Source organism: Temnothorax nylanderi, unplaced genomic scaffold (assembly GCF_030848795.1).
Source record: "Temnothorax nylanderi isolate EJ_2023f unplaced genomic scaffold, tnyl_v1.0 TNYL_tig0269_pilon, whole genome shotgun sequence".
In the NCBI taxonomy this organism is placed as follows: Eukaryota; Metazoa; Arthropoda; class Insecta; order Hymenoptera; family Formicidae; genus Temnothorax; species Temnothorax nylanderi.
In genome coordinates this window covers 203,961-231,007 of record NW_027249331.1, presented here as the reverse complement: position 1 = coordinate 231,007, position 27,047 = coordinate 203,961, and the positions used below count along the sequence as shown (strand labels likewise).

The 27,047-nt window shown below is 39.7% G+C and overlaps 1 protein-coding gene and 1 long non-coding RNA gene across 11 annotated transcripts; both read right to left on the bottom strand.

Annotated features, from left to right (window-relative positions):
• Positions 1 to 54: 54 nt before the first annotated feature.
• Positions 55 to 27,024, bottom strand: Per (period circadian regulator). Of its 10 annotated transcripts, none has more exons than XM_071718812.1 (17): positions 26,571 to 27,024; positions 20,568 to 20,651; positions 16,376 to 16,560; positions 13,017 to 13,147; positions 11,858 to 12,053; positions 11,396 to 11,617; positions 9,844 to 10,028; positions 8,909 to 9,193; positions 8,337 to 8,489; positions 7,182 to 7,404; positions 6,559 to 6,950; positions 6,159 to 6,346; positions 5,757 to 5,920; positions 5,315 to 5,553; positions 4,895 to 5,116; positions 4,439 to 4,753; positions 55 to 4,347 (listed from the first exon to the last, which is right to left on the bottom strand). In XM_071718812.1, the coding sequence occupies exons 1-17, from the start codon at positions 26,651 to 26,653 to the stop codon at positions 4,234 to 4,236; spliced, it is 3,381 nt and encodes a 1,126-aa protein (XP_071574913.1). In that variant the 5' UTR covers positions 26,654 to 27,024; the 3' UTR covers positions 55 to 4,233. The 10 variants fall into 10 exon arrangements, with proteins under 10 accessions (XP_071574913.1, XP_071574912.1, XP_071574909.1 ...); XM_071718811.1 differs by having other exon boundaries at positions 5,315 to 5,565; positions 26,571 to 27,023; XM_071718808.1 differs by having other exon boundaries at positions 4,838 to 5,116; positions 26,571 to 27,023.
• Positions 25,492 to 26,537, bottom strand: LOC139780263 (uncharacterized). Its single transcript, XR_011720192.1, has 2 exons — positions 25,729 to 26,537; positions 25,492 to 25,639 (listed from the first exon to the last, which is right to left on the bottom strand). It is a non-coding gene; the product is annotated as an uncharacterized lncRNA (long non-coding RNA).
• Positions 27,025 to 27,047: the final 23 nt, after the last annotated feature.

Here is a 27,047-nt window from a genome sequence, read left to right as displayed (position 1 = left end):
AGTAAAGCGATAGTTTAAGTTGGAAAAAAAATCAATTTGCCGCATGCGTGTGGATAAGTAGGAACAAAATTAGATTTATTAGACACATGTGTTCTCGATAAATACATGATATTTAATATTAGGTATATTTAATTCGCTGGGAATGAAACACATTCGTACACATGAGCGTATGTTACATCTATTAACGTCATTATATGTATTACCGAAATTTGCGTATCAAGCGCAATACTCGAGATAAACGAACGTGTCAACATTTTCAAAATAATTGTTCCAAAAACTCACGTTTCTACGCTTATCGCTCGCGCCGTTCGACGTACGAGAAGGAAATAAAAGGAGATCACGAAATATATTACAGCGACTTATGCATATTAATTACACAATTACGTGCATTGCGCACAGATGTTACTTAATCGCGCAAAACCACATCGTTAATGCAAAGAAATAATCATTGCAATCGCGACAAAAGTTTTCAAATATGCCTTCGAATTCTGCACATACCGTTCGCGGATCAACCATCTTATCAGGAAGTGAAGTGGGACTGTGTGTGTTTAAACGAACATTTTTCGAACCACGATGGCAATGAAAAAAAAAAGATAGTGCTTAAAAAGAAATTTATAGTATCTTGACGAAGACAACAAAGAAAATATATATTTCGATATTTTCTATTAAGCGCCAATACGGCGCGCATTTTTTATCAGCAAATATCTTATTTGGAGAATCTGTGTATATTAATAATAATGAGTGAACATAGACAATAAGTGAAAGAAAAGGGATTGAATAGGTGAAGGAAAACGAAGAGGATGCGTGCTTAGGAAAGTTTAGATACTTTAGATGAACGAAGGTGTCGTGGGGCAGAATTTTTCAAGGTAGAAAGATACTTTTCCACGCTTGTTCTCTCATCGCAATCTTTTTTTTACTGTTCTTCCTCAATTTACCCGATTAATCTGTCAGCTTGTTAGGAGGAGAAAGGATTCTGCGTCTGCATTGCGTAATCGGAGCTCGACGGATCACAGACGCACCTTACATGCTACGATAAGCTCTACGATTACGTGTATTAGTATCCTCTATCGGGAAGAGAAAGACTGCGCTTGGTTACCTGGTCACGGCCAAAGCGATCGGTCCTCCGTGAGTGATCACAAAACTTGTGCTAGCGCTGGAGAATCGCTTTTAGCTTACGCGACCGAGAATATACCGCAGACTGGATTTTAAAAGACATCCGGGTCTTCACACATGTATATGTAATAAATGATTAATATATTATTAATTAATAATTAGTATATTATTTAATTACTATAAAAATTATTAATAATCATTTATAAATTATTCTACAAAGAATTTTATCAAGAAATACACAGATCATCCATGAAACGTGCGATTCAGCTCTTAGTTAAATAATTCGCCGACAATTATTACTGCGCTTTTCTATAAAAATTTCCAGCATTAATGACAATCGATTATTCGTCTCTATTAATATAATTTCTATGTATAAAAACATATATAGGATCCGTCACGTGGCGGAAAGGTCATTAAAATCCAGCATCGATAATCTCACGTTTTCAGTTACCTTCGTTGAGGTCTAGGTCACTGTGTATGGTATTGTGTAGAAAATAATTTCTATGCGAAAAACCGTTTACAGAAACGATACGACTATACGTCGTAAATCAGACTAGATCTCGCGAGTGTTTCGGAGAAACCGAAACCGTGTCGTATTTAATCACTGGTGGTATATAAAATATCGTCTCTGATTGACATATACGCGTGTCGACCATACACTACAACTACGTGTGCACAAAAAAATACGTAGTATACAAAATATCTTTCTCCCGAATATATGTACATATGTATATATCGCAACAATTCGCACAACACACGGATCGTTAAAGTTTATCCGTGCTAAATTTACTGGACCACAATTTTCCCGAAGTAGATTTATTTGTCGAGCACGGATCCATTGCTGCAATTATATAACTCCGTGCTTTCGGTTACGTAATCGACGCAGCGAAGCCCGACCGATTTTCACGTGGACGTATTATTTTCTAACTAAACACGTGATTTATACAAGTGTAAATTTATCTAATTACAATAGTCGTCATGCGCATTACCGTTTTATCTCGTGCCACGCGTTCCAGCTCTATTTATCCGGAATTTGTTTACGGAGGATAAACTTAGATCTTAATAAAACTTAAATTATGGGGAAGCTTATCAGAATTTGGAATCTGTCAAGTTTGAATTGGTAGATTTCAAGGGAAATTACGTTAAAATTAGATGGCGTTAAGACACATTGTTTTATTTAAGATTGTGTCATTTTTCTGTTAATATTCTTAGAAATTTTTAAACGGGATTTTCCACAGGCAAACATGGATCTACGAAATTCCGATAAATGGAGCGTTATTGGCCGCGAATAAAATCGGGAAAAATATATCGTTCCGTTACAAGAATCTTTCTAAAAATACGGACTTTTAGAGGAAACTGGCGTGAAAAACGCAGACAGACGAAACACGTATTACATGATCTAAATCTAAAGGACAGACGTATACATATAATCTATAAATATAAATATAAATATCCTTACATACTAGTCTTCCATATCGCTCTATGTATATTTTGATCTAAAATATCTTCCAGAGATGTAAAAACGCTAAATATATAAGTCGCGATACGACACGATACCACAAGTATTGTATTAATACTACGTGCGTTGTGTAGTAGATCATATCTCTCTCCCTCTCCCTCTCCCCCTCTCTCTCTCTCTCTCTCTGCTTAATCATTACCTCTAAGAAGTTACAAGCGACGGTTTGTAATTGTACGTATCTCGAATGAAATGCACGTTCTCGCGTAATTTATTAGCGATTTTTAGCCATTTCCATACGCAACAAAGATATATGTATCGATGACGGAACTTTGTGTTGAGGAACACATTTTTGCTGATTGTATGTTGATATTAATGGAAAGTAAACGAAGTTCATGTAATTGTAATCAATTATTTCGCAACAGATTTATAACGAACTGTTCTTTACTTTTTTCTTCTTACGATATTAGCTATGCCGACAATTTAATATAATTAAAAGTCCCGTTATCGGTATATATTCTTTCGAGACGCCCGATACGGCCGTGTTGGTCCTCTCTTTCCACGTGGAAAGTGAGACAAAAGAATACGCGATCGTACAGAAATAAAACTAAATCTTACACTCATTGTGCAATTTAATTTCGCAAGACACGCGTGAAATTGTTCACTTATATATATTAAATATATAAATTTATATAAAATATATATATTTTATATATATTACATATATATACGTATATATATTCGTAAAAAGTTATTTTGTGTAAACATTCACGAAAAAAAGGTCATCGAAAATAGCGATAGAAAAACGAATCATTACGCAAGAATTATGCTATCAAAAGTATTTTCTTTCCATTCATTATTCGTGCGTGCTATCCGTTTAATTAGTACAAAATCGACTGTAGAAATCTTTCGGTCAATTCACATACACAATTATTTATAACACACACGTATACGCGGACGGTATTGAAAATTGTGTATGCATCAGGTTTACTTGTTTTTTTTTACCATAAATCTGTCTCCGACGCATTGCGGAGAAAACAGTCATCATTTCTACTTGCGTTAATATATCGTAATTATATATATATTATCTACTCTCTACGAGATGTTTCTAAAGCTCATCGCGCATTCTTTCAATCACGATGATTCCATGAAAAATCTGCATCTGATCGATTGAAAGACTCTGAGAGACACGCTGTACATAAATATAATGTAAGTGCAAATATCTCATGAGAATCTCACAGGTATTTAATTATGCATTCTTCTTCGCGTTAGGAATTTTTGGAAATGTACTTGAACTCATTGCTTGTGGCTAAGGCAACTTCAAAAGTCTTTCCGAGCTTTGTACCCTTGGTCTCATGACATTTTATGATCCACCTTGATTGTCTTTTTATTTGGAAATCGTTTCAAGAAAAATGTAAGAACCGGGATCGCAAATATCGATAAAAATTACGTATTTTTCACCGAGTGCATTTCATTCGTTGCTTATATATACACACACACAAGTCAATTCGCGTTTGCAATTTTTCCGGTAGGAATGTTCGATCGAAAAATCAATTCCGATTTAATTTTGCACCCATTTAAGAGAAATGCAAGCATGATGAAACGAACACTAACTTTCGGAGTGCCTTTTGGGATTATTGTTCGTGATGGATTGATCGCAGCTTTTATGAATGCTCGTAAGATATAGTCTGGGACGGCAACGGAGGTGGTAGAGGCGCATTCTCCTCGTGGATCATCACTAGCTTGCCATACTTCACCATTCTTCTCCTCTTCTTGCGCTGCAAGCGGATTAAACGAAACGCGTTATACACAAAATATTCTGATAAATCTTAATAAATTTCGCAATGTGTTCTTAATCGTTCCTCTCACCTGCGATTCAGTCCAACTGCCGTTGCTACTTCTGCTATCGCTTCCGCTATCGCTTCCGCTCGACGTCATCCCCTCCTCGAGGATGAGCTTGGTGCCGAAACTTTCCATCTCCAGGTCCAGATAGAGCTGTCCCAGTTGATCGTTCACCAATAATGGCTGATTGAAGTTCTTCATCGCGTCTAAGTCGGTCTTTAGCACCTCGTTCAGTGTCTTTGGATGCATCTGGTACTCGTAGATCAACTCCGGCGTCAGTTGGACGCCTTCCAGCCAGGGTGGATCCTTTCTTCGCATTCCTTGATGACATTTGGTGTATTCCTGCACATTTATTATACTCATACAGTCAAGTATACGGATATCTAGATGTCATAAGGGTCTGAGAGAAGCATCTAAAAAACATACAAAAGATCGAGACGCCCCTTGAACATCTTTTGGGCATTGCGCCGTTTGATTCTCTACCTCGGAAGAGACCTCGCACGTCTTCTGATCCGGATTGCAGCTACTGTCGCTGCTCTTATACAGGAAGCTGCTATAGAAGCTGGACGAGCTTGACTCGTCCCCGTTGTAGTCGGTCGGCCGGTAATTATCCTTCATAATCACCGGTGTCAAGAGGTCCACCACGCTTGAACAGCCGCCGTCGATGCTCACGCATGACGAGAATAGCCCGCCGGGTGACAGAACCTGCCAGAATCAGCGATGTAAATTAGTATTTTATTGAAAAATATTAGTTTCAAAACATCAATTAATTAAATTCAATAAAATCCCAGTTGTTATAAAAAATATTTTTTAAATATTCTTTTCAAATATTCTCTATGATAGACAGCTTGTATATAATAAGATGCACAAAAGAATCAGTAGGCCACCTGACACGGCCTTTACCTTTTTGGAGGACTCGGACATGGCCATTGTGCTCCCCGGCTCGGCCTTAACGCTGGTCGCCTGACTAGCCGGTCGTTTGCGATCGGGACACTTGTCATTGGGCTGCTGGTTCTCGCGCGTTGTTGCCGCCGGTGCTTGCTCGGGTATTAGAAAGGGTCGGTACATCATAGCACGCGGTGGAGGTGCGCCGATCACCGCCGGATAGATCACTCCGGGCATCGCCGTCGCGACGTAAGATACTGGAGCAAACACTAAAATTCTTTTATAGCTTCCCATAGGAAACCTACTTAATACCTGATTCAATTCTAATTTAATTCTGAGCCTTTGGGAACATCTCTTTTGAAGATTCGAATCTATCAGGCACAGAACAATAATCGATAACAAGAAAAAACTCGTCTACTGTTCTGTTTTATTTGGATTTATTGTCGAGTGAGACACCTACTGTAAGGACTCTGTTGCGTTGGTTGCGTCGACGGCGGTGGGCCCAGCTTTTCTTGTGACGACGACATCGTCGTCGCGGACTCGTTGGGTTGCGCTACCGGCATGTAGTACACCGGTATCACTGACGGGAGTAACGGAAATCTGGGCACAGCCTCCGAATTGGTACTGAAATATTTTTAAAAACATGATATCCATTCATAGATCGTTTAAACTTTTATCTTCCTAATTATTATACACGAGATTTTTATGTGACATTCGGTACACAGCTGAGTGTTTTATAGACCTAATGTCATCACTCTTTCATAAAATATTCAATATTAACAAAGTTAATATATTCTTATACTATAATCTGCATTATTATTTTATATTATATTTTCTGTTAATATTTTAAAAAGACTCTTACTTGTGAGATGGAACGCAGGATTGTGTAGGTGCAGAGGAAGGCATGGTGACCGACAGCGATGGCCACAAGTTAATATTCGCCCCCGTTTGCACCACGGTCAATTGATCGACACTCATGCTGGTGACAGTGGTCGTAAGGTTCGCCGGACCCGCCGTGCTTGTTCTCGAGATTTTATCATGCTTCGATACCTATTTCCATATTATTATAGCATTTAGAGTATTTAGACTCGTATAAATTTTATTTAATATGCATTATACTCGCTTTTACATTTATATATTTATTTATAATACATCTTTAATATTGAAACCGGAAATTAAAGTCTATCCATTCCACGTAACAAAAATAAAATTATTCAGCTGAGACGAGTAAATTAATTTCCGAAAAAATATATAAAACACACCTTGAAGCTATCACCCTCCCAGCTATGACTGCCGCTTCTCTTGACTCCGTGACCCTGATTGGCATAATGTGCGCTCTGATCTATGCCGTTGACCTTTTCCGTCTTGATGCGCGAGTCTTTCAGCTTGTCACTGTTCTTGATGCTGGAGCGCAGCTCCCGGTGCTTCTGCATCATCAGCTTCTCCATATCCTCGTTGTGGCGATTCAGCAACGACTCCGTCAGCGTGGGCGGCTTGAAGCTCTCCGTCGCGGTGGTGTTGCTGTTGCTGGCGGTGTTGGACACGTCGCCCCGACTCGCCGAGCTCGTCTGATTGTTGGAACCGCTGCTTAGATTCTCCGCGCTACCACTGCCGCTTGCCCCGCTGCCGTTTATCGGCGACATGCACTTCCGCGCTGAAAGCACGACGAAAATTTGTCTTAATGAAGTGCATATATATTTTCGACTAATTGTAAGTCAACACAAGATACGATAAAGAAGGACTTTCCCTTGGGGTAAAATCAACATGGTAAAGATTTAAGATTTCTAAAATGTAACGCACGAAATCAAAAGTTTCTTTTGAAGAGGAAAAACTTATGATATTTAAATGTGAAAAGCGTGTGCGAGAAGAGAAGGATGATGCTTACCACCTTCGTCGTTGCTGGAGTTAACGTTCTCCTCGTCGCTGCCGTACATGGTCGCGACCGGCGGTTTGCTCTTGAAGAAGCGCTCGATGTTCTCGTTGTAGTTGAGCTGGTTGTAGCTCGGCGGCGTCTCCGTGGAAGACTTGCTGTCGTAGTACTCGTGATGGGGCGAGATCTCACCGAGCATCACGCTGTCGTGCTCCTGCAACAAGGGATTGCGTGATCCCTTCACAATTATATTGTAGAAACTTAGAGTGAGTTTCCACTGACAATGAGATTCGGTATGCAGCTTAGTGCCGTTACTGTGGTCGCATTGCTTTTCTTTATTTTTTTTTTTTTTTGCGTGAGCGGTGGGTGCCAGTGAGTGCCAGCCGGCCAGCCGAAGGGCGAAGATCAGTCTCGGTTAAACAGAGGATTTCGCTACAAGCTGTGAAAAAGACCCTCGTTTATCTACTAAACTAACTAAACCACCTACCGACCGGTCCATTCGCAAACTTGCCGCACAAGCTCTTGCGGCAAACGCGGATAATACCGTGTTGTTATCCAAGTCATGCGAGCACCTCACCGTCCGGATCCGTTCCATCTCCTCCTGACACCTAGATCCCAGCCGCGATCGATTGAAGCCGGTAGAATCGCGACAGTTCAGTTTTCCATATTAGAGAGACAATAGGATGCCGATTTTATAATTTTGCACTTTTTTTTGCATGCGAAATCTGCCCCTACGAAATCTGAAGTACGAACGAAATTATACCGCCTTCAATTTCTGTTCTCTGTTCGTACCATTCGTACCATTTTCTCCTTAACTTACGTATCCATCACTATTATTCCTCTCGTGTTTTACCTTTTATTCAACTCCTTGAGAATGTTGAATATTGTTTTCAATATACATTAGTAATAAAGAAAGACATGTACTAGGAAGGGCATACCATACGTCGAAATTAGATGATTATGTGAGCTAACATCTTCCACGTACCGTTGCGAAGTGAAACGTGACCGGCTGCTGTTATTTTTACATACATACACGTACCCACACATACACAAAGGTATTTCTACGTTATAGATATAGTGTTTTGTACGTAGCATACCAGAGCGGAGCGCATTATAGCGTAACTAGCGTAACAGTGTTCTCGGCGATACTAAAACGTAGCTAATAGTCACCGAAAAGCTCCTGAGTTCGTCCGCCGCGAGCAGTCCGTCCTTGCCGACCCCGGGCGCCTTCGTCTCCTGCAGCAGACTTTCCATGAAGGACGCTAGATCCTTACATCGCTTCGACACGTCGTGCTCGGTTATATCTGACGTTCTCTGGATGCTCTGCGCACCACGTACGATAGAAAAAGAAAGAGGACAAGTTGGGGGATGAGTCGGCTTGATCTCTGCCTCGTGGTGAGAAATTCTCGTTTGGTTTTCTCTTTATTATGTGGTAACGCCTCGTCTGCGTTTCTCACATACGTACATGAACGATTAACTACCTCTTTGCCGTGTATTATTGGACTTTGCAGGGCGATATTAAGCGAGTCCTGTCGCTATTAAATTAAAAACAATTACGGTTGCGTCGTTGAGAGATCCGAACTTGATAACAGCGATTCTACAACGGTCCCGGCCTCTTTAATGTCAAAATTATCGGAATTGCAATAGGGAGATGCTTCAATAAGTTTCAAGCAAGTGGATCGCGAGTCGCATGGGTAGTGTTATAATGTGTGTGACGTAGTCGTCTTCGTCGGTGATCGTACCTCGTCGAGAAGCGCCCGTATTTCGCCCTGAATGATCTTGGCCTCCTTCAGCACCTCCTCGCTGATGCTGGCCAGGTAGCCGCACTCGGTGTCGCGCGACACGCGAAAGATGTCCGGATCCACCGGCCCCTTGAGCACCCGATGCTGACCTACGACAAACTCTAGTTTTTTCGTCCAGGGATTGATAAAGGACGACCATTCGGTCTCGAGGACGACGCAGCCCCCGTTCTGCACAGCGAACCTGTACGGCTTCGACCTGAAGGAGGAGCCTTCGAGCCTGATCACCTGTTCAACGACATTTTTGTAAGAAATTACATGAGTAATTTTATGCCCCGTGACACGAAAGGGAATATCTGAACACTCGTTCATTCTCTCACATTCTCTCTCTTTCTCTCTTTTTCAAGCTCACTCGCATATCTCTCGTCTTTCTCTTGTCAAGCGTGCACTCAGGAGGGCGACCCCTATAATACATATCAAAGATCAGCAATATGCATAACACACAAGATATTTTCGTAAATTTGAAATAAGTTATACATTTTTTTGACAATATACTGAAAAACAAAAAATCGAAGCAAGGAATTTCTCAAACATAACTAAAAATTCTTGAAAATTATCTTACATGAGTTTTCTAGATCACAATACACACATATAGTTATTTTAAAACTGCATGAAAACGTGTTGCTCCGTGTATCACATAAATTTTGTTTTTTTCATGTACTTTTAGACACTAAATCCGTCTGGAAATCTTATCCCCCATCATATCGTGATGCTCATACAAATAATATAAGTTACATTTCAACGCATGCGAGGATTGTCCTCGCACCTTCATGTCCGGGAAATTTCGAGGGACGGGACCTCCCTCCTGGGGGGAAACCTAAGTTTCTCTCTCTCTCTCTTATTCTTTTTTGTTTTGTTTTTGTTGGGCTCATGCTCACAGTCTCATAGATGTCTTTGATGAAAGGTAGATCCTCGGGGTGGTAGAAGTCAAACAGCGAACGGCCAACCATATCCTGTGGTAGATAGCCAAAGTATTGGGCTACGTCGGGATCGACATGGGATAGGTGGCACGTCGCGGTGTGGCGGGTTGTGAATACCGAAGACATTATTGTTTCTTCTGGCGCTGCGGATAACGACAAAGTCGGGGTCATTCTCTCGTTCCGGGTCATTACCTTATGAGCGAGATTAGAGTAGAACTTCGAGTTATCGCAATGGTTAGGCGCCAACAAGCCGGGACGAGACGCGGAGGAAATTTGCACGCTGCTAATTAATTAGTTTTGGCGCGGTTAAAACGAAATCCATGCATGAAAAGCTGGTTGAGGCTGTTCATAATTGTCTACATACCCGTTCTGAAGATAAAGCTAAGCAATTCCGTAACAAATTTTTGTACTGATCACGGGCAAACTTCGGAACTTCGTGTTTCGCGACCCTTCTTCCTTATTTATATATAGAGAATAAGTTTTGTTTTGGAACTTGAACGTTTGCAATAGAATAGAATGAATAAATAAAATAGTATAATCAATAACGGAACAAAAATTGCGAATTGAGACTGAAATTCCAAAGATTACCTTCAATAAGAAAAACTTAAACCCTTTTGACCCAACACAAGGTCTACCAATGCGAATAAAAGTTAATTAACGGAGCTCGTGCAGAGAATGCGCATTGTGCTCGGAGATAGAAGCGTTCCCATGCGCTGACAAAAGCGAAGCAAGCGAACTATTGTCGTGAGAGATGACGAGTGCGGTCTGACGTGTTGCTCGTGAGATACGAGCGTTCGTAACAGTGGTCTCCAAACTGAACGAAAAACGGGGAACCGTGATTGGAAAAATGAGGAGGAAGTCGCACAGCGAAAAATATGGCAAAGATGCGAACGGTATGTCAACGTATATATCGTCACGAACGTCGCCGTGCGGGCGACTTTGAGAAATTGGAAGTAAGTTACCTTCGTTTTAGACGTTTTCCATGGAAACCACCGACTGCGAGTATCGTCAACGAGGTCGGACCAACGACAATTCTCGATCATCGCGAAGTGTTGTTACGTATAACGGACACAGGATGTATCTTGAGAACGTATAGGCAATTGGGTGAGATTAGAGAACAGAGTTACCGCGTGAAATACCCCTGCGACTTTTCCACATGTATTCCGGATACATCCCGTAAATTCGAGTCACTTCAGCGGAGTTGCTCGTTCACTTTGGGCACGCGTTTATTCCACGGGGATATGTTCCAAGCGATTGTTATATTTGCAAGCGAGGATTTAGTAGGAAGAATATTGTGGAAGAAAATATTCCTCGAAGTAACTCGACTTCGAATCGACGGCGATCCGCAGAATCTTTCTCGGATCATCACCATCTCGCCGCGATCCGCATTGGTGATCATTGCGCTAAATCGCTCGTTCGCCGCTAACTTTTGCGACAATCAAGCTGACTGTTTGTAATTATCGAGTCCTCTCGCCGGTCGGACCTCGTCGAAGACCTTGGACCATGCTACCTTTGTATGCGGAATGGACGGGCTGAGCGGTAACTACGAGGAACATAACTCGGTTGCTGGGCTGTTGCTCGGCCTTTCGGTCCCGGAAGTCCCGGAACGACAAGGTCAGGTGAAATGGCAGGTACAAGTTCGACCTGGCGTCCGCGCGATACCCTTTCGGCACGTTGTACCTGGCAAACCTCCGCAGGCCGCAGAACAGGCTCGCCCTTCTGCCATTGATGCCTAAATAGAGACAATCTGCTTGATACCATCCAGAAGTCACATAATGACGAAATAATTCGTAAATTAATTCCCGAAAATAAAGACACCGGGAATCTATAATTCAGCCGCTCAAAATATACAAATAATAATCATAGAAAAGAGATTGTAATATATAGTAATAATAATATCTAGGATAAAAATATATTCGCTACAAGATAGAATGTCTACCGAATAAAAGAGTCAGATAAAATTTTTATATACCCTTAGATTCCTCTTGCGGCGAGGCGATGCCACTGGTGATCTGATCGGCCAAGGTGGTTTTGTCCTTCGGATGCACATAATCGATGAAAGATCGGCCGATCCAGGCGTCTTTGAGATAGCCAAGGGCGGTGCATATCGACGGGGTTGTGTACAGCACGAGACCGTCGTGCATCGAAATCACCGCGCAAAATCCCTCCTACAGAACAATCAGTAAATTAGAAAGCTGATCTACGTAACGCGCTGACATTAACGATCTAAATGTGAATGATAACGTGATGTTGGATGCTCTTCTCGTCCTTCGCCTAACAAAAAAGACAAATGTTGAAATTAAATATAATGAATATTAGTAATGCTAAGAGCAACAAAAAATTGACGCGGACTTTTAATTACTGAAAATTATCGCAGGACGTTTAAGAGACGAAATTTAAATCTGTCACGTTATCACCAGCAGATTAAAGACTTCTCACACCGAATTCAATTGCCAGTATTCCCATGGCATGCGAGAATTATATTATAGGAAAAATTAATCGTTGGAGAAACATCAGTAGAGGAAGAAATTTAGTTAAAAGATTTCTGAGATAACCTGCCGTTATGTTAGTCAGTTTTTATTTTCGGACATTCTCTCTCGTAATGGTTAGAGGCAAGTCATGTAACCAAGTCAGTAAATCTCGCGAGGAGGAGTTTTGCCAGTTAGTTGCGCAATACGGAGTACTCCTACGATTAGCCAGCTTTCTTCATGCAGATAAAGAGAGTCGCCAATATCATGTACACCGAGAAGATATACAGAGAGAGAAAAGAAAAAAAGAAAAAAAACATTGCGTGACATTTTGATAAAAATCAGGATCCAAAAGATAAGAACAAATTTAAAGAATATACATCAAGAAAAGGAAACCCGAATATTTCCCTCGCGGTGTACCCCAATGCGGGATCGCAACCATAATCCGCAACTATGACGTCAGAAACGATTTACAGGAAGCGGCGGGTTACGAGGAATCATATCCGTCGGGTCTCAAGCAAGCTTGCCTCTACGATCGCACGGTGCGATTTTTGAGAGTCTCTGCCTATTTCTTTCCTTTTACGCTCTATCGACATGTGCATATGTGTGTATGTATGTTTTCCTTTGTATCTCCCTCTACTACGTTTATCGACGTATACTAACATTGGCCTGAGACGTGGAATCGTCCAGGGGGACCGTTCGTGAAGCAAGTCCTGCTTCTGGGTCTGCGACGGTGTCGTCGTTGTGCTCGCAGGGATCGGTTGCGTCCACCAATTCTACGGTGGTCACCTCTTCTTGCATTAAAGCACCAAAAGAAATTCTCGTTGTTATATGCGCTGCTATTCGGGTCATCTGCCCAAGTCACTGACGGTTATCGGGATAATGGTAGCGAAAAGGAATGAGGAGGAGTCGAGCCCAAGTGATGTAGAATTTTTGGATTTGAATTTATGTATGTATATACATATAACAATTCCATAATTATTATAAAATTATTATTGTGAAGTAAATCTCTTAAAATGTATTATATAAAATAAAAATTAATTCACTTCAAATTACAATCAAATAGATCCTCCATATACTGTAGATTCCCTATATAGGTAAACTATTTGATTGTATCAGTATCGAAATAACAGAAAAATATAGCAAATGTTATGAAAGGAAATATGTTCTTGAAAGACATCTTCTCATAATTTATCGAAGCGCCCCTCATTCCGCGCGTTTTTCTTTTTAAGATAAAAAAGATAGAATAAAACGTAATGGTGAATTTAATGATTTAATTAAAAAGAGTTCCCGAATCATGAACATAAAGGAGTTGCATACCGAAATCGCGAGACCTGCTTCGTGAGTAAGGCTAGAAAAAGGCGCTCAGTGTTCCCTTAGTCCAAAATAACGTGGAAACGATTGTTCATATTTCGCATAAAATCCACAGATTTCTATAACTAGATCGTTATAATGCTATAGTTTGTTACGTATATTTGTTACGAGACAGCTTGAAGTTATAATAGACGCTATATTTACCCGGTCATCATATACTTCGTAAAGTAGTGCTAGTATGTGTCCCCTTCGCTTCAATTATATTTATATTTTGTAAATTTGCAATAAAATTGAAAAGGAAAAATCTTATATTTTTTTCACTTTTACCGTTTTGGAATAATTAAAAAGGTACTTTATAGGTGTGCAGTCTTATTGCAATTGCAATAATAAAAGTTCTAATATATCTTTATTTCGGTAAGTATCTATAATTAATAAATATTAGTTTTACATAAAATGAAGAAATTAAATAATAATTAAAATATAAATAGCATCAGATGGTGTAGGCTCTTCTCTGAGAGCATATATATAAAGTATTCAATAAACTTACGATTAAGGTGATTCTTAAAAGATGCTATAGTTTGGTCCGGGTAAATCATGACCAGGTAAAGATGGCTGTCCTCTCTCTTATCAAATTGGCTTCACATTCATCTTACGGAGCTAGCAATCTATTAGTTATAGAAATGTGTGATAAAATCATTGTCACGCAAGCGACTGCTAGCGTAACGACACACTCGTCAGAAAGTTCAATGCCATTACTCCAGGTGACATGCTACCTCCGGCTACATCGTTACTTCCCGGTGAAAGGCATTTATTGTGGTTTCTTCGCGAGCGCATAAGACGTGCGGGCGTATCGTGCGATATGATGACATCTAAGTGAAAGCGTGACTAATCATACGGCAATATCGTTGCCTTTATCGATTAAATTCACTTCTTGGCAAAAAATATATATGTATGACTATAACAGATTTTTGTTGTGCAAAAATTTAATTATTATTACGTTAACTTCCTTACTTTCGGGATCAATGTTTTTTTATGCATCTTGCAGGGCGTTATATTCTATTACTCGCTGAAAAGCGAGGCAGCGTTAACGAATCGCAGGGCGATTAGGTGTTTTTAATAGCACTATATTTAATTCCGCGCTGATGAAAAGGTTAAATAAACGACGACGTAAACGAATCGCAGGGCGATTAGGTGTTTTTAATAGCACTATATTTAATTCCGCGCTGATGAAAAGGTTAAATAAACGACGACGTAAACGCTTACGTAAATATAAGGGAATAACGCGCAAGCGACGAACACAGGACGAAAGTGATTTCGTAACGTACCTGCTGCATCTCGAATTAACGCGCGCGAGGGTTGGTATTAACTCGTTAAAAATAGTCAGCCGGTATTCTTTGGTAACGGCGGGGTAACAGGGAAAGATAATTGCATAGGATCTTACGATGTGATTCGAAATGAAAAGGATGGTCCTAGATCAAATTCTCTATTGAAGTTTCGCGATTCTGTCCCAGGTAAGAACAGCAAGTCACAATAAAGTCAAAACGATGTTAAAATAACGATTTTTTGTCATTTTACATCTTTTTACTTTATTGTAACTTCCTGTTCTACCTGGGTAATATACTCCTAATAAAACAAAGAAATATACGCCGTAAGGGAAGTTTCGCGCTTTAAACGTGACTAAATATGTCCTCCCACGGCTTCGCTGCAAGTTTATTGATCAGTTTCGCAATAGTTTACATAACGCGCATACGTTGTTAATAAGAAAATTGCGTGCATACGATGCTTGCGTGAAATCTCGCTCTCGGAAAATCTCTTTATACTTAATTTTTTCGCGGGCGAAAAGATGTAAATAAAGCAACAGGTGACGCTTGGCTGATCGTAAACCTGTTAGTGGAGGGATCGATAACTTTGATAGACTCCGAGCGTAACTCGTCACGTTGGATGGAAATTTTACACCCCACTCGAGTAAACTTCGCCGCGTGTCACGATTTTCTCTAGCGATGGCAATGAAAGAACCGAGGAAGGGGTTGCTTTCAACGCGTGATGATACCTGCCTATCACATGCGCTCGCGAAAGGTTTAACGTGACGTCAACGTGTTTTTCTCCTTCAAGGAAGACCTTCAGTCATCAGCGACGTATGAGCGCTCGATCTCAAAGAGTCTCCCATGGACTTATTTTAGATATTTCTCACTGTGGGCAATTCAAAGAAATTTTATTTATCGCTTGCAACAAACTATTTGCCGTTTTACACGCGACAAATACAATTCTAGAGTCACGTTACTTTACTCGCGCCTAGCTTAAATTTTTCGACGATTATCTTCCAAACTAGCGCCTCCGCCTGAGCTTTAAAGTAATCAGCTGCTCGACAAAGTGAATCATTATTTCAACGAGATGCTAGCCGGACTAAGGGATAACCATGAGGGGAATGTTCCATGTCGAAGCCTTAGGAAGTAGTAAGGCGAAACCCGAAAAAGGTCAGGAAGAGTGCATCACGAAACCAGCTTATCGAGAAACAAACAGGAGAACGATAAGCTCTCGGCGCGCAGCGATATCGATCTCGCGGAGCATTTCATGTAGATTTAGTTCAACAAGTGGCAGTGAATAAAATTCATGAGTAAAAACCGAGGTAAAAACCGTAGTTTTTATCTCAACGAAAGAAGAGCCAATTCGCGTGCACTCGTTCCCTGCTTTTGTGGATCGTAACCAACCTGGTTTCTGGTCAAGTACGGTGTTTGCCGGCGCGACAGCGTTATACGACGCGACTTCCGGTAGCGCGGTCACTGTCTTCGGGCCGGCTTCCGCCTCGGCGGCGGCGTTAATCGCCGCTTTCGACTTCTTCTTCTTGTGCTCCTTGTCCTTCCTCTTGCTGATCGGCTGCGGCAGCGCTTCATTGCTATACATACAATGCACGTAAAATCGTGAGACATCGCGCAACCCTTTACGCTACCTCCAAATCTAATTGTATTGTAAGAAGTAATTGCAAACTCTCGCTATGCACAGTTTTCCTATTAAAATTTCTGGGAACATTGATTTGTCGATTATCATCTATTGCGATTTGCAGACGATTTCACGGAAAGTTTCCGAAACGCATAAAATTACCAGTTTCCGCTGAATTTAAAATAAATGTGATGTAAACATGTATAAATATAATTTAGGATAAAATAAAAGATGAAAGACTATCTTTCACGTTCTTTCGCAAAACGAGTTCTTGACGCAATAGCGAAATTTTAAAATGTAGATCAATCGCGCAATGCAGATCGATAATAGCCACGTGACGGGCAAGTGTCAACGTGGGAACTGCGTTGATAAGCGGGAATCGTGCATAAACGCAGTTCTCGCGACTCACGCGTGTCTAAAAATAAACGCCAGGGGAAATATTCCGTTGAAAGAGCGGGCAAACGTAGGAAACATTGGAAATATTCCCAACACGATTTGACGTTGCAATCGCAACATCCGAGATAACGTTATAACGCTAATGAGCAATCATAAATTAGAAATAATCATAATCAAATTAATCGATTCATGTTTAAACGCGTATGTATGTATAGTGTATACATAATATTATATAAAATAATATATATTATAAATGTGTAAATAATAATTATAAATATAAAATTATACATACAAATTAATATTATTTATATATCTTGCCCGAAACTGTTTGTAAAATCAAACCAATATTATTTGACAAGTTTAATTTATTGCAGCTTTGCATTCTCACGTTGCACAATTGTAATCCATAGTACATAGATAACAGACTTTCTCCCGGAAAGCTTTCTCAAGAGAGTCCTGATATAAAAAATCTATAAAACGTGACTATCACGCGTTACACAAGTAAGAGAAAGTTCACATTCACCTAACCATCGATTGCTCCGAGGCTTTACCGGAAGTCTCTTCCTGATCGCACGTTGTGTGCACTTTTCTCGCACGTAAATAGAGAGAGATTACATTAAGAGCGATTTCGATCGAATTTTGATTAACTTAATCGTCGACTATTTCAACCGGCAAAATTGCTTATGGCAGAATTTCTAGCTGTATAATTCGTCCTTAATCTAGTCTTTCTCTCCGCATGTTAACAATAAACAATAAAAAGAATTAATAATTCTATCCTGCATTTGAATAAAATAGTACTTACAAAAGTTAATCGTTGATTAATCACAATACTATACCTATGTCTAAAGCTGATATGATAAAGATAGAGATTAGGCAAGACTATCTGCATAATTTATCTTTTTGGCTTTAGCCTAACAATAAGTCTAAAGTCTATAATCGGCAATGCAAATGAGAATAAGTTGGAAAATAACCCCGGCGAGATTATATACCCTCGTTCGTAAACGCTCCGTTACTTTTCTTATTCTGTTGACGCAATCAGTAATTATAACCGAACCGCCTCGTTTTAAACAATGCGAAACACGAGTAGCCCAATACAATGGATGCGCTTCGTTCACGCTGAGAAACGAATTATTTTAATCGTAGCGTTTCGACGTTACACTCGGACGTTATCTAATAAATGGTTACGATTGTTCAATAAACGCAACACTGACGCAGATGCGCCGAAATTAACCGCGATTCAATTATCTGTCCTACTTTAAGGATTATGTGAAGTTATATTAATACATTTTGCAATGTAATATAGAATTTTATGTATAAATACATAGGTATGTATATATGTTTTTCATAAAACCATCGACTCATTTAAGCGATCGTTATTTCATTGTCTTCATTAACAATTTCCTTGCATATGCATTTATTATTTGTTATGGATTTAATTGTACTAAAGGGTTTACATCCCGTTAAAATAAATAAAATAAAATAAAATGAAATAAAATATGTATATTTTTGTTATATTACATTATAAAATATTAATGTAACTTTATTTTATTCTATAATATAGAAGTTATTAGCGTGCTTTTTTTTTTATAAAGTTTCCGATAAAATTACGTACGTCAATCTTAGGCAGATCAATTTTAGAAATGGTATGTTAATCGCCATTGATCATATCAGAGCTACTTGAAAGTGTCGTTACAAACGAGACTTGCTTTTCATATTAGTAAAGCCATACAAAAATAAACGCGCAACGTGAGGTTGTTACGCGTGACTACTGCAACGTGCTTTTAATGATCGCGTACATCTCTGCCCGATGACTATAGTTCTCTCTCAAAGCCTTCGTCAAGGCAATATATGATAGGACTACTCGAATACTGCAAAATTTAAATAACAAAGTTACATGGACAATACATTACTTACAATACAATGCATTTAATTTGTACTTCTTTCATGCTTTTATTCGCTTCTTCGTTCAATTTGATAGATCGAGTTGCTTTGTCATGAAATTGAAAGGAAAATTTTCCAACATGCTATAAGAAATGCATTGTATCGATACGCTCAATAATTAGCAATTAATATTAACTGAGCTCCAATGAGTTCCTAGCGATCTAGGCAGGTCAACGAATACTTTATATCGTTGATTAATTAAAGATCAATATTGATTCCAGGACAATGTCCAGAAAACATTTCAATTGTATTTTTGGAATTAATATAGAGAATCTTTTCATGGAAGTTTCTTATTTAAAAAACCGATTATAATTAAGTCTATTGAAATCTCTTGAAATTGTTGTTCCGCGAAATTCCATTTTAGATGGATCGCCAAGCACGTGAGATTGCGTAACGGTACTAGTTGTGATAAATTTCGTGGAAATCTCTCCGGAATTTAATCGTCCGATCAACTTCGGCCGTGAGTTTCGGGATCGATATTCGCTTATTATAATCGCGCCTCATCTCACTTTATCTATTACGTAACAATACGCGGGAGTGTCTGATGAATACCTATAGACGGCACGTGGCGCGACACGTGCATCGGTGTTTACGGCGCCGCTGCTGCATCGGCGTTGGTCCCTCTTCGTAACCAACTTTAACCATTTTATTTATACAACGCGATTACGCGGTGGTGATGCTTGAAAGCACGACCGTGCGTGCGTGATTGCCGTGCGTCATCTCCGCCCCGGGAGAGTCGACGATGGAGTATTCGCACAGTTATTTAATCGCGCGCCCAAGTCATTCCTCGCTAAAAAGAATTGAGGACCAGACTCGTTTGTCACAGGACAACGATTTATTACGAGGAGAACGCTCGCGACGAATGCTCTTCTAATAAGTTGTACGAGAATAAGGATACCAGCATAAGGATACCAGCAATTTTAATTTTAAAAAATATATATATATATCTCGCTTTAACTTTAGATTATGGTCTTAATTAAGCAAGTTTAATTTGCAGAGATACGTACGTCTTTAGATGGTTATATAATTATTTCGCTTTTGAATAACGAGATTTATCACGAGATATATGTCGGTTCCAGAAAGCTATAAGGTTTTTCCGAAATAATTTATTAATTCAAAAGAACGATCTTTCCTTCACGCCGACCTTTAATAAGGAGCGATACATCGAGGATAATTAACCATTCTCTACCTGCGGATATTTTCAGAGAAATCTCTCACAATGGTAATATCCGCTTCTGCAAATCAGTCACGGAATATACTCTATTTGCAACCTGATTGAGCTGCCAGAGGACCGGTATTCAAAGCGATAAATCCGCGCGTGCGGCGGCGCGGCGCCCTAAATAGCCCCACGTTATTAAACGGCCCCGGCTCTGTGCCACACGTTTGCACACTCTGTTCATTCAATTCCGCGCATTATATAAAATCAATGGCAGATTAATTTCAATCCAATATCTGAATTGATATTGGTAACCTCGTTATTTTTATATCTTTCCTCAATTTCTCAATCGTCTTTCGATTGCTTTACGAAAGCCGCGCAGTTTGTCTTATAGATACCAAAAATTTGCAAATCTGAGGAATCGTCTGCGAGCCATTTTTAATAAATAATCAATCGGTGGACGGGGTTACCTGGATCCGAAGGTCGAAGGACGTCTAGTGCAGTAGCCGCTGCTTTCGGAGCGATTGCTGTTCCTCGAGACCGAGCTGCCGCTGCTGTAACAGATAACGACGAAAATTGAAATTGTTCTTAAAAACAACATCCGGAAGAGATGATCTTCATTGCATTAAATAATATTTATTTATTGCAAGCTGACTTGTACTTCCACTTTCTCTATGTATAACCGTCAATACTCTTCAACGCTTAATTCACGGATCACTACGTCCGTTTCGGTCTGTGCTACTTTTCGGCGATCGCGGGACGTCTGACGCAAAACTCGACAGACTACTGAATCTTCGTCCGGTCGGACCTTCAGTGTTTTCATTGGCACCCTCATCATTGCTGATCTCGGTCAGAAAATTTGCAATAAACGAGAAGCATGCAGTAGTGACGAATATGAATGTCAATTAAGAGGAGACTAAAGTCGTTGCTCGTGTACGCACAAATGCCACAGAAATCCCGGAAGGAAAGGAAACACGCAGGTCTCATTCACGTGTGAGGCATCGATTTTGCGACATCGTCATCGTCGCGACGATAAAGCACGATGCGAGGCAGTGAATTCCATGATATAACAATAATTATGACTGCGCTCGTCAAATGTGTGAATTGTACAATCCTGCGACGCATCCTTGCGATAATTGGGTAATAACTCGCGATCAGCGGGCAAGAATCCTGGTCGGGATTCCTTCCATCGCGCGCACGATCCCGGCAACGTGCGAAATGATTGCAAAATCGCGACATAGTAATCTTTCAACGGCCTCGGCCGCTCGGGAAAGCGGCCTAGTTTACACCGATCGCTTGATCAGCAACAAGTATGCACGACTTAGCGTAATAAATGCCTTAGCCCAAGTAGTCCGCTGCGTTGAAAATTGGTACGACTTTTACAATTCTGAATTTCGTTTTAAATTGGATTGGATTTAATTTAATGCTCGTACCGGGGTGCAAAATAAATTACGAAATTAAAAGTTAAGAGAATATCTGTAAAAAATGTGTCATTAAACCAATGTTATGTAATAAGAGTGACGAACGAGCGAATAAATAAACATTTGGAGAAAATATACGTAAGAGGAAGTGTCATGTACGAAAAGTAGTAAAAAATGGGAAAAACAGAAAATAAAAATGTTAGAATACGAGCATGCCAGAAAAGGTGCATTCTACAAAAATTAAGTGCTTCAGCGACACGAATAGTTAACGTAGATAAATGCGTTAATAAACCGCGAAAAGATGCGTGTATGTTACTTTGACTTGTACATTAAAAAGACATGCGGCGATATAAACTAAGTCAGTCACGCAAATTCCCGACAAACCGGTCACGATCGGGAAAAAAGGTCCTCGATCACATGTTCGGCAAACGTGACGTTCGGTTCTTACGCGCGGAACCTCTCTCTCTCTCTTTCATTTTCTCTCTGTGTTTCTCTCTCGAACCTTTCACTGTCCTCATTATTCGCCGACCGTCGCCGATCGACCGACCGGCCGCATTTGTTCGGAAAAATTATTGCATAAGAAGGCACCGCTTCACGTTCGCGGCCCCGTGACTACCGCGAGGACGACGACGATAACTACGACCACCACAATGACGACTATTGATTCCGTTCGCCGATTACGCTCGAGATTTATCCGACACGCGAGAAAATAGAATGGTGGCGCTCTCTCTCTCTCTCTCTCTCTCTCTCATTCCCAAGGAGCTGCGCCCCCGATTGCACGGCGTTGTGCAAAAATTAATCCACCGAATGTAGTTTGGAATAATTAAATCTGTAACGTGCACACAATATTTTTCTTGTTTCTGCCGAGACATATGTGATAAGTTGATAACAATCCTGTTTCATAAATCTCGCAAAATTACAATTCGTAACACCATGCAACAACCCCTCAGATGTCTGAGATAGGTCATAGTTTTCTTAAAATTATATTGAAATTTTTTATCTATAACCTTGTTAAAAATAATGTTTAAAGTATCTTTTTTGTCTCTTTTTCCAAGTATAAATATTCCGTTTTCCGCGTCGTTCGAATTAATTTATACAAATGTATAGATTCCACAGGTTCTCTCGCTAATTATTACCGAATTAGTAACGAACTATAAATGCAAAAGCGAGTCTATACGAGGATACGCGGCAATTTTCAGTGTAGATCCGTAAAAGGTCTAATACAAAGGTACGGAAGTAGATGTCCCAGCGAAATGTCACGTTACAGCATCCGTTTGCATCGCAAACGGCGAAGCCGATTTGTTTAGGGTGTCCGCACGTGACGGACGCTTATACGTCGCACGCAACTCGCTGCAAAATTGATTTATTATCGACGACCGTCTACGGTGTCCTATGATAAAACTTTCGTCCTACACAATTATTCCGGGCTCGACCGTTATCCATGACTTCCCCGGTTATCCATTCGTGGCATCTTCGATCAGTCGCCGTCTAAATTAATTTGAAGATGATATCAACTGTGACTGCGCGTAAATATCAAGATATTTTGTAAAACAAAGAGATTTTTGTAAAGCAATCTTACATTGCAGCCTAAAATTTTTTTTACAAGATTAAGCAACAAAAGTATTTGCTTTTGTTTTACTTCAAGCAGTAACATTCTGAAAGGATTTAAAATAGCTCAATGTAACTTGTACACAATGTAACCCGCTTTAAACTCCAACAATTCCGAAATTACGCTCAAGACAAAGAACTGTCAACCTGATCCTTCGCGATCTTCCTGCACGCTTCCGGTGTTACGCATCGCGAACTTGCGGAGTCATTCTCGGCGAGGCTGGAGAATATATATCTCTCGCAAATGAGAGAAAGGACAATTTGGGAATTTCTAATTCGAGGAGAATGGCTCTCCAATTCGCATTAGCCCCGCGATACGGCCGCATTACGATCACTTGGCCAACTTTTCGTTCGACCTGTTTTCGCAAGGGTGGTTTCGCAACACCTCTCTAGCCGCGTTAACCAAAGGACGTGGAAATGCAATCGGCACACACATATAGACACACAGAGAGAGGGAAACTGAGAAACCGGTTAGCCTTAACCGTACCGTGTACGAGTTTCCGTCTCTCTCGCGCCTTGCTCTTACATTCGCTTCTCGCCGTCATGCGAAGGAAGCATGTCAATGCCAAGAGTTCCGAGAAGAGTACTTATACTCACAATCAGAAAACGCGCGATGAGAGGTTAATTAATAAAATTAATTTCGTAATTGCAGATATTATATCATGCATTGTCATAGATTTAACGTAACGTCAAACAAACGAGACATGAGGTTAAAGTGATACATTTCAAATGCCCAAAAGAGATTATCTCATTTATTGTACGCACTTAATATTTTTCTCGAGAAGTTAATATAATTTTTCAAACATCTCATAGGGTAGCAAATACACATAGGGTGCCAAAGGTTACGTAAAAACTTACGTAAATTTATTGTACTCTTTTCCTTTTGTATTTTAAAGCGCAGTTTAACCATTCAACGTGACAGTCGATCTGCGCACTAGAGAAGTACGCGGATAATTAGGATGATTATTAAGAACAAATATATAGTTCTGTGTGTAGAAGCCGAACAATGTTAATCCGGTGTTTCTGATTATATAAATAACTATATAATTGATTAAGCTCCACCGAGGAACTGTTCGATTTGAAAAGATTAACTAATCGCAATTTAATCGTAAATTCTGCAAAATGTGCGGTAAAGATCGACGATCGATTAATATTGCAGCTTGATCCTTTCACCCCCATTGGGACATAATGTCTCGTTGTGCAAAATTTCTTTTTAGGTAGTACACCTCGTAATAACCTTTATACATTCCATTGTGGCCGAATTTAAAATCCAAGTTTATCCACAAAAATAATAGCAAACGTTAAAGTATTTTTCGCAAATATATTTTTTAAGAAGATCTCATTTTATGTTAAATCTACATGCGTGTTCTACGTAAAAAAAAATAAAAGTAAAGTTTATTTCAAGGAGAAGCCATTTTTTTCTAAAAAAAACTGAAATACGCGAAACATCAATACGTTTTACATCTGCACGTAAGCATGTAAAAAAATATAATTCTCGCATTATACTCGTGGAAGAAGATAAAAATACAATTTTTATAATATTGTAACAGTTGCGTTATTTTTACAATACTGTAATATTCTTCCCTGAACTTCACGTGCGATCAAAGCCTTCGCTATAGATCAGCTTCGTACAATGACAAGTTTGAAGTGACTGAGTGACAAAAGAAATCTCTCAATCTCAACACGATGTTTCTCTCATGAAGCCTGTAAAGCTGTTTCTTTGTTCCCGGAAAAAAAACATTGAATTCGCTAAATATGTGAATTTTAGATATGTTACTATGTTACATAAAAAAAATAATAATAAAATGTATTAAAAAATCTGCCATTAAATAAATTCTTCTAAGATAAGAACAGTTTTTTCTATACTCTTAAAAAATTGCTATTTGTTAAGAAAACGTTTCGGGGTGAGTTTAGATTTTTTTCCTCAATTTGCAATAAATCGATCGTGATAAATTGTCCGACAAGTATCGTGATGAAGACATGCGATAATAATTTTCCGAAAAGCTATACATGCTGCATATACATGCAATTATCGATGATACATTAAAACAAAATCATTTTCGTATATAAAGAAATGATTCGCTGATGATGGGATAACGATAGCGTCCTATTTCGTAAAATCGGACGAAAAGATGTTTCAATCCAAGAAAGAGAAAGAGAGAGAGAGAGAGATGAATGGCCACCATTATGGTGACGGTATACAAACCGCTATTGTGTTCGAAGGGACGCAATTACAATTGTTTGTTACGCTGCCGTGCCGCGGGATAAATTATATTCATCATTGTGTCGAGTATATTTAATCCGGTTATTTTCGGATTCGTTATATTATTTCAAACGAGGGGGAGGTGAATAAAGCGGATAAAAATAAGAGACAATGAGCTTTATTAATAATCTCGCTGCGCCACCAAACACGTGCCCGTATTTTCTTTACGCATTATTACGCTCTTCGTAATTGCGACAAGATTCCCCAATCGATTTGAAATTTCGTAAACTTAATGCGAAAGAATTATCGCCTTAAAAAAGAAATATATTTGTAATTTGTATATACATTATATATTGCATATCATACATTTATATGTGTTTCTAATATTATTATACCTACTTTTTACAATTATTGCGTAACAAGATCTTTTTTAATCGACAGCAATCTCGCAAAATCGGATTTTTCGAACGCGGGAAAGTCGTCAGCTTAAAATAAAAAATATTGCAAATATACAGTGGATCAAAAAAGTATTTGCATACCCAGTTTTCTTACAATAACTTTATTCGAAGGAATAATACATAATTACAAATTGTGTCCATAAGTAACTTATCACATATACTGTACGTTATTGTAAGAAAACTGGGTGTGCAGATACTTTTTTGATCCACCGTATACAGCTGTATTACGCACATTCGTAAGATAGCAAAATGGACAAAGTGGAAGCAGATAAAATTAAGTAACATAAAGGCTACGGTCAACTTGACGCTACAAATACTTTGAAGCGTTCTTCTTCTTTCTTCGTTGAAAGAAAGGAGAAGAGGAAAGCGTCAAGTTGACCGCAGCCAAAGTAGAATGAAACACCAATAAAATGCAATTGCAACAATTTATATGTTAAAAGGTATTTGCGTACATATATGTGAAAAAAATACGGCTTGTTTTTTATTTTCCTCAAATTTTATTATCTTGTTAAAAGTCAGACTATGCCTATCGAGAAGATTTAAATGTTGATAATTTAAAAGAAGAAAACAAAATATATATGTGAAATAAACTATGGAAACTTCGGATATCTTATTCTGTTTTGAAAAGTCAATTTAGTCAATTATTTTTCTATTAAAAACTCAAAACGATATTATAATCGGCTTCATATCGCTCCAAGAACGGTCTCAAGAAATAGCTCAGCCGCTTTGAATCTCAGCATGCGAGAAAATTCGGAAATTGGAAAAATTGCGGAATGCGCTCACCTGCGCTGCGACTGGCTGTTGCTGCAGGTGTTGGAGTATCCCGAGTCCGACACCTTGGCGTTCTCCACGGATACCTCCTCCATTTTCTGCGCTTCTCTCAAAATACGATTCTTCCTCGAAAAAAGAAATAAATTCGTCCCAAAGCCCTTTCTCTCTCTCTCTCTCTCTCTCACTACGTACACGCACTCGCGTCAAGTTCGCTCATCTCTTCCTTCGCCCTCGCGAATTCGATCGTGGATCTGACAGGAAGGACGCGGATCGACGGTGCGGATGAGGAAGACAGGTTATACAGACAGGCGTTCGCCAATGTTTCGCTCGAGACGCGCGACGGCGGGTGAGTTTCACGTTCGCCGGTTTCCACGCGCGGACTAACTCGCCGGTAACGGCCCTCTCCGGCCTAGACTCCGTCCTGCCCCGTCCTCCATCGGCTCCATCCTCCATCCTCGCCGCGATAAGTCGGCCGCACGTTCTGAGACA

What these genes read in the sequence shown, in the direction of transcription:
- Per (XM_071718806.1), bottom strand. Translation starts at nt 26,653, where the DNA reads ATGGAGGAGGTATCCGTGGAGAACGCCAAGGTGTCGGACTCGGGATAC. An exon ending in AAGGGGCGTCTCGATCTTTT is followed by an intron (nt 4,754 to 4,837) that starts GTATGTTTTTTA and finishes ATAAATGTGCAG; the next exon opens with GAATACACCAAATGTCATCA. An exon ending in GCAGTTGGACTGAATCGCAG is followed by an intron (nt 4,348 to 4,438) that starts GTGAGAGGAACG and finishes ATCCGCTTGCAG; the next exon opens with CGCAAGAAGAGGAGAAGAAT.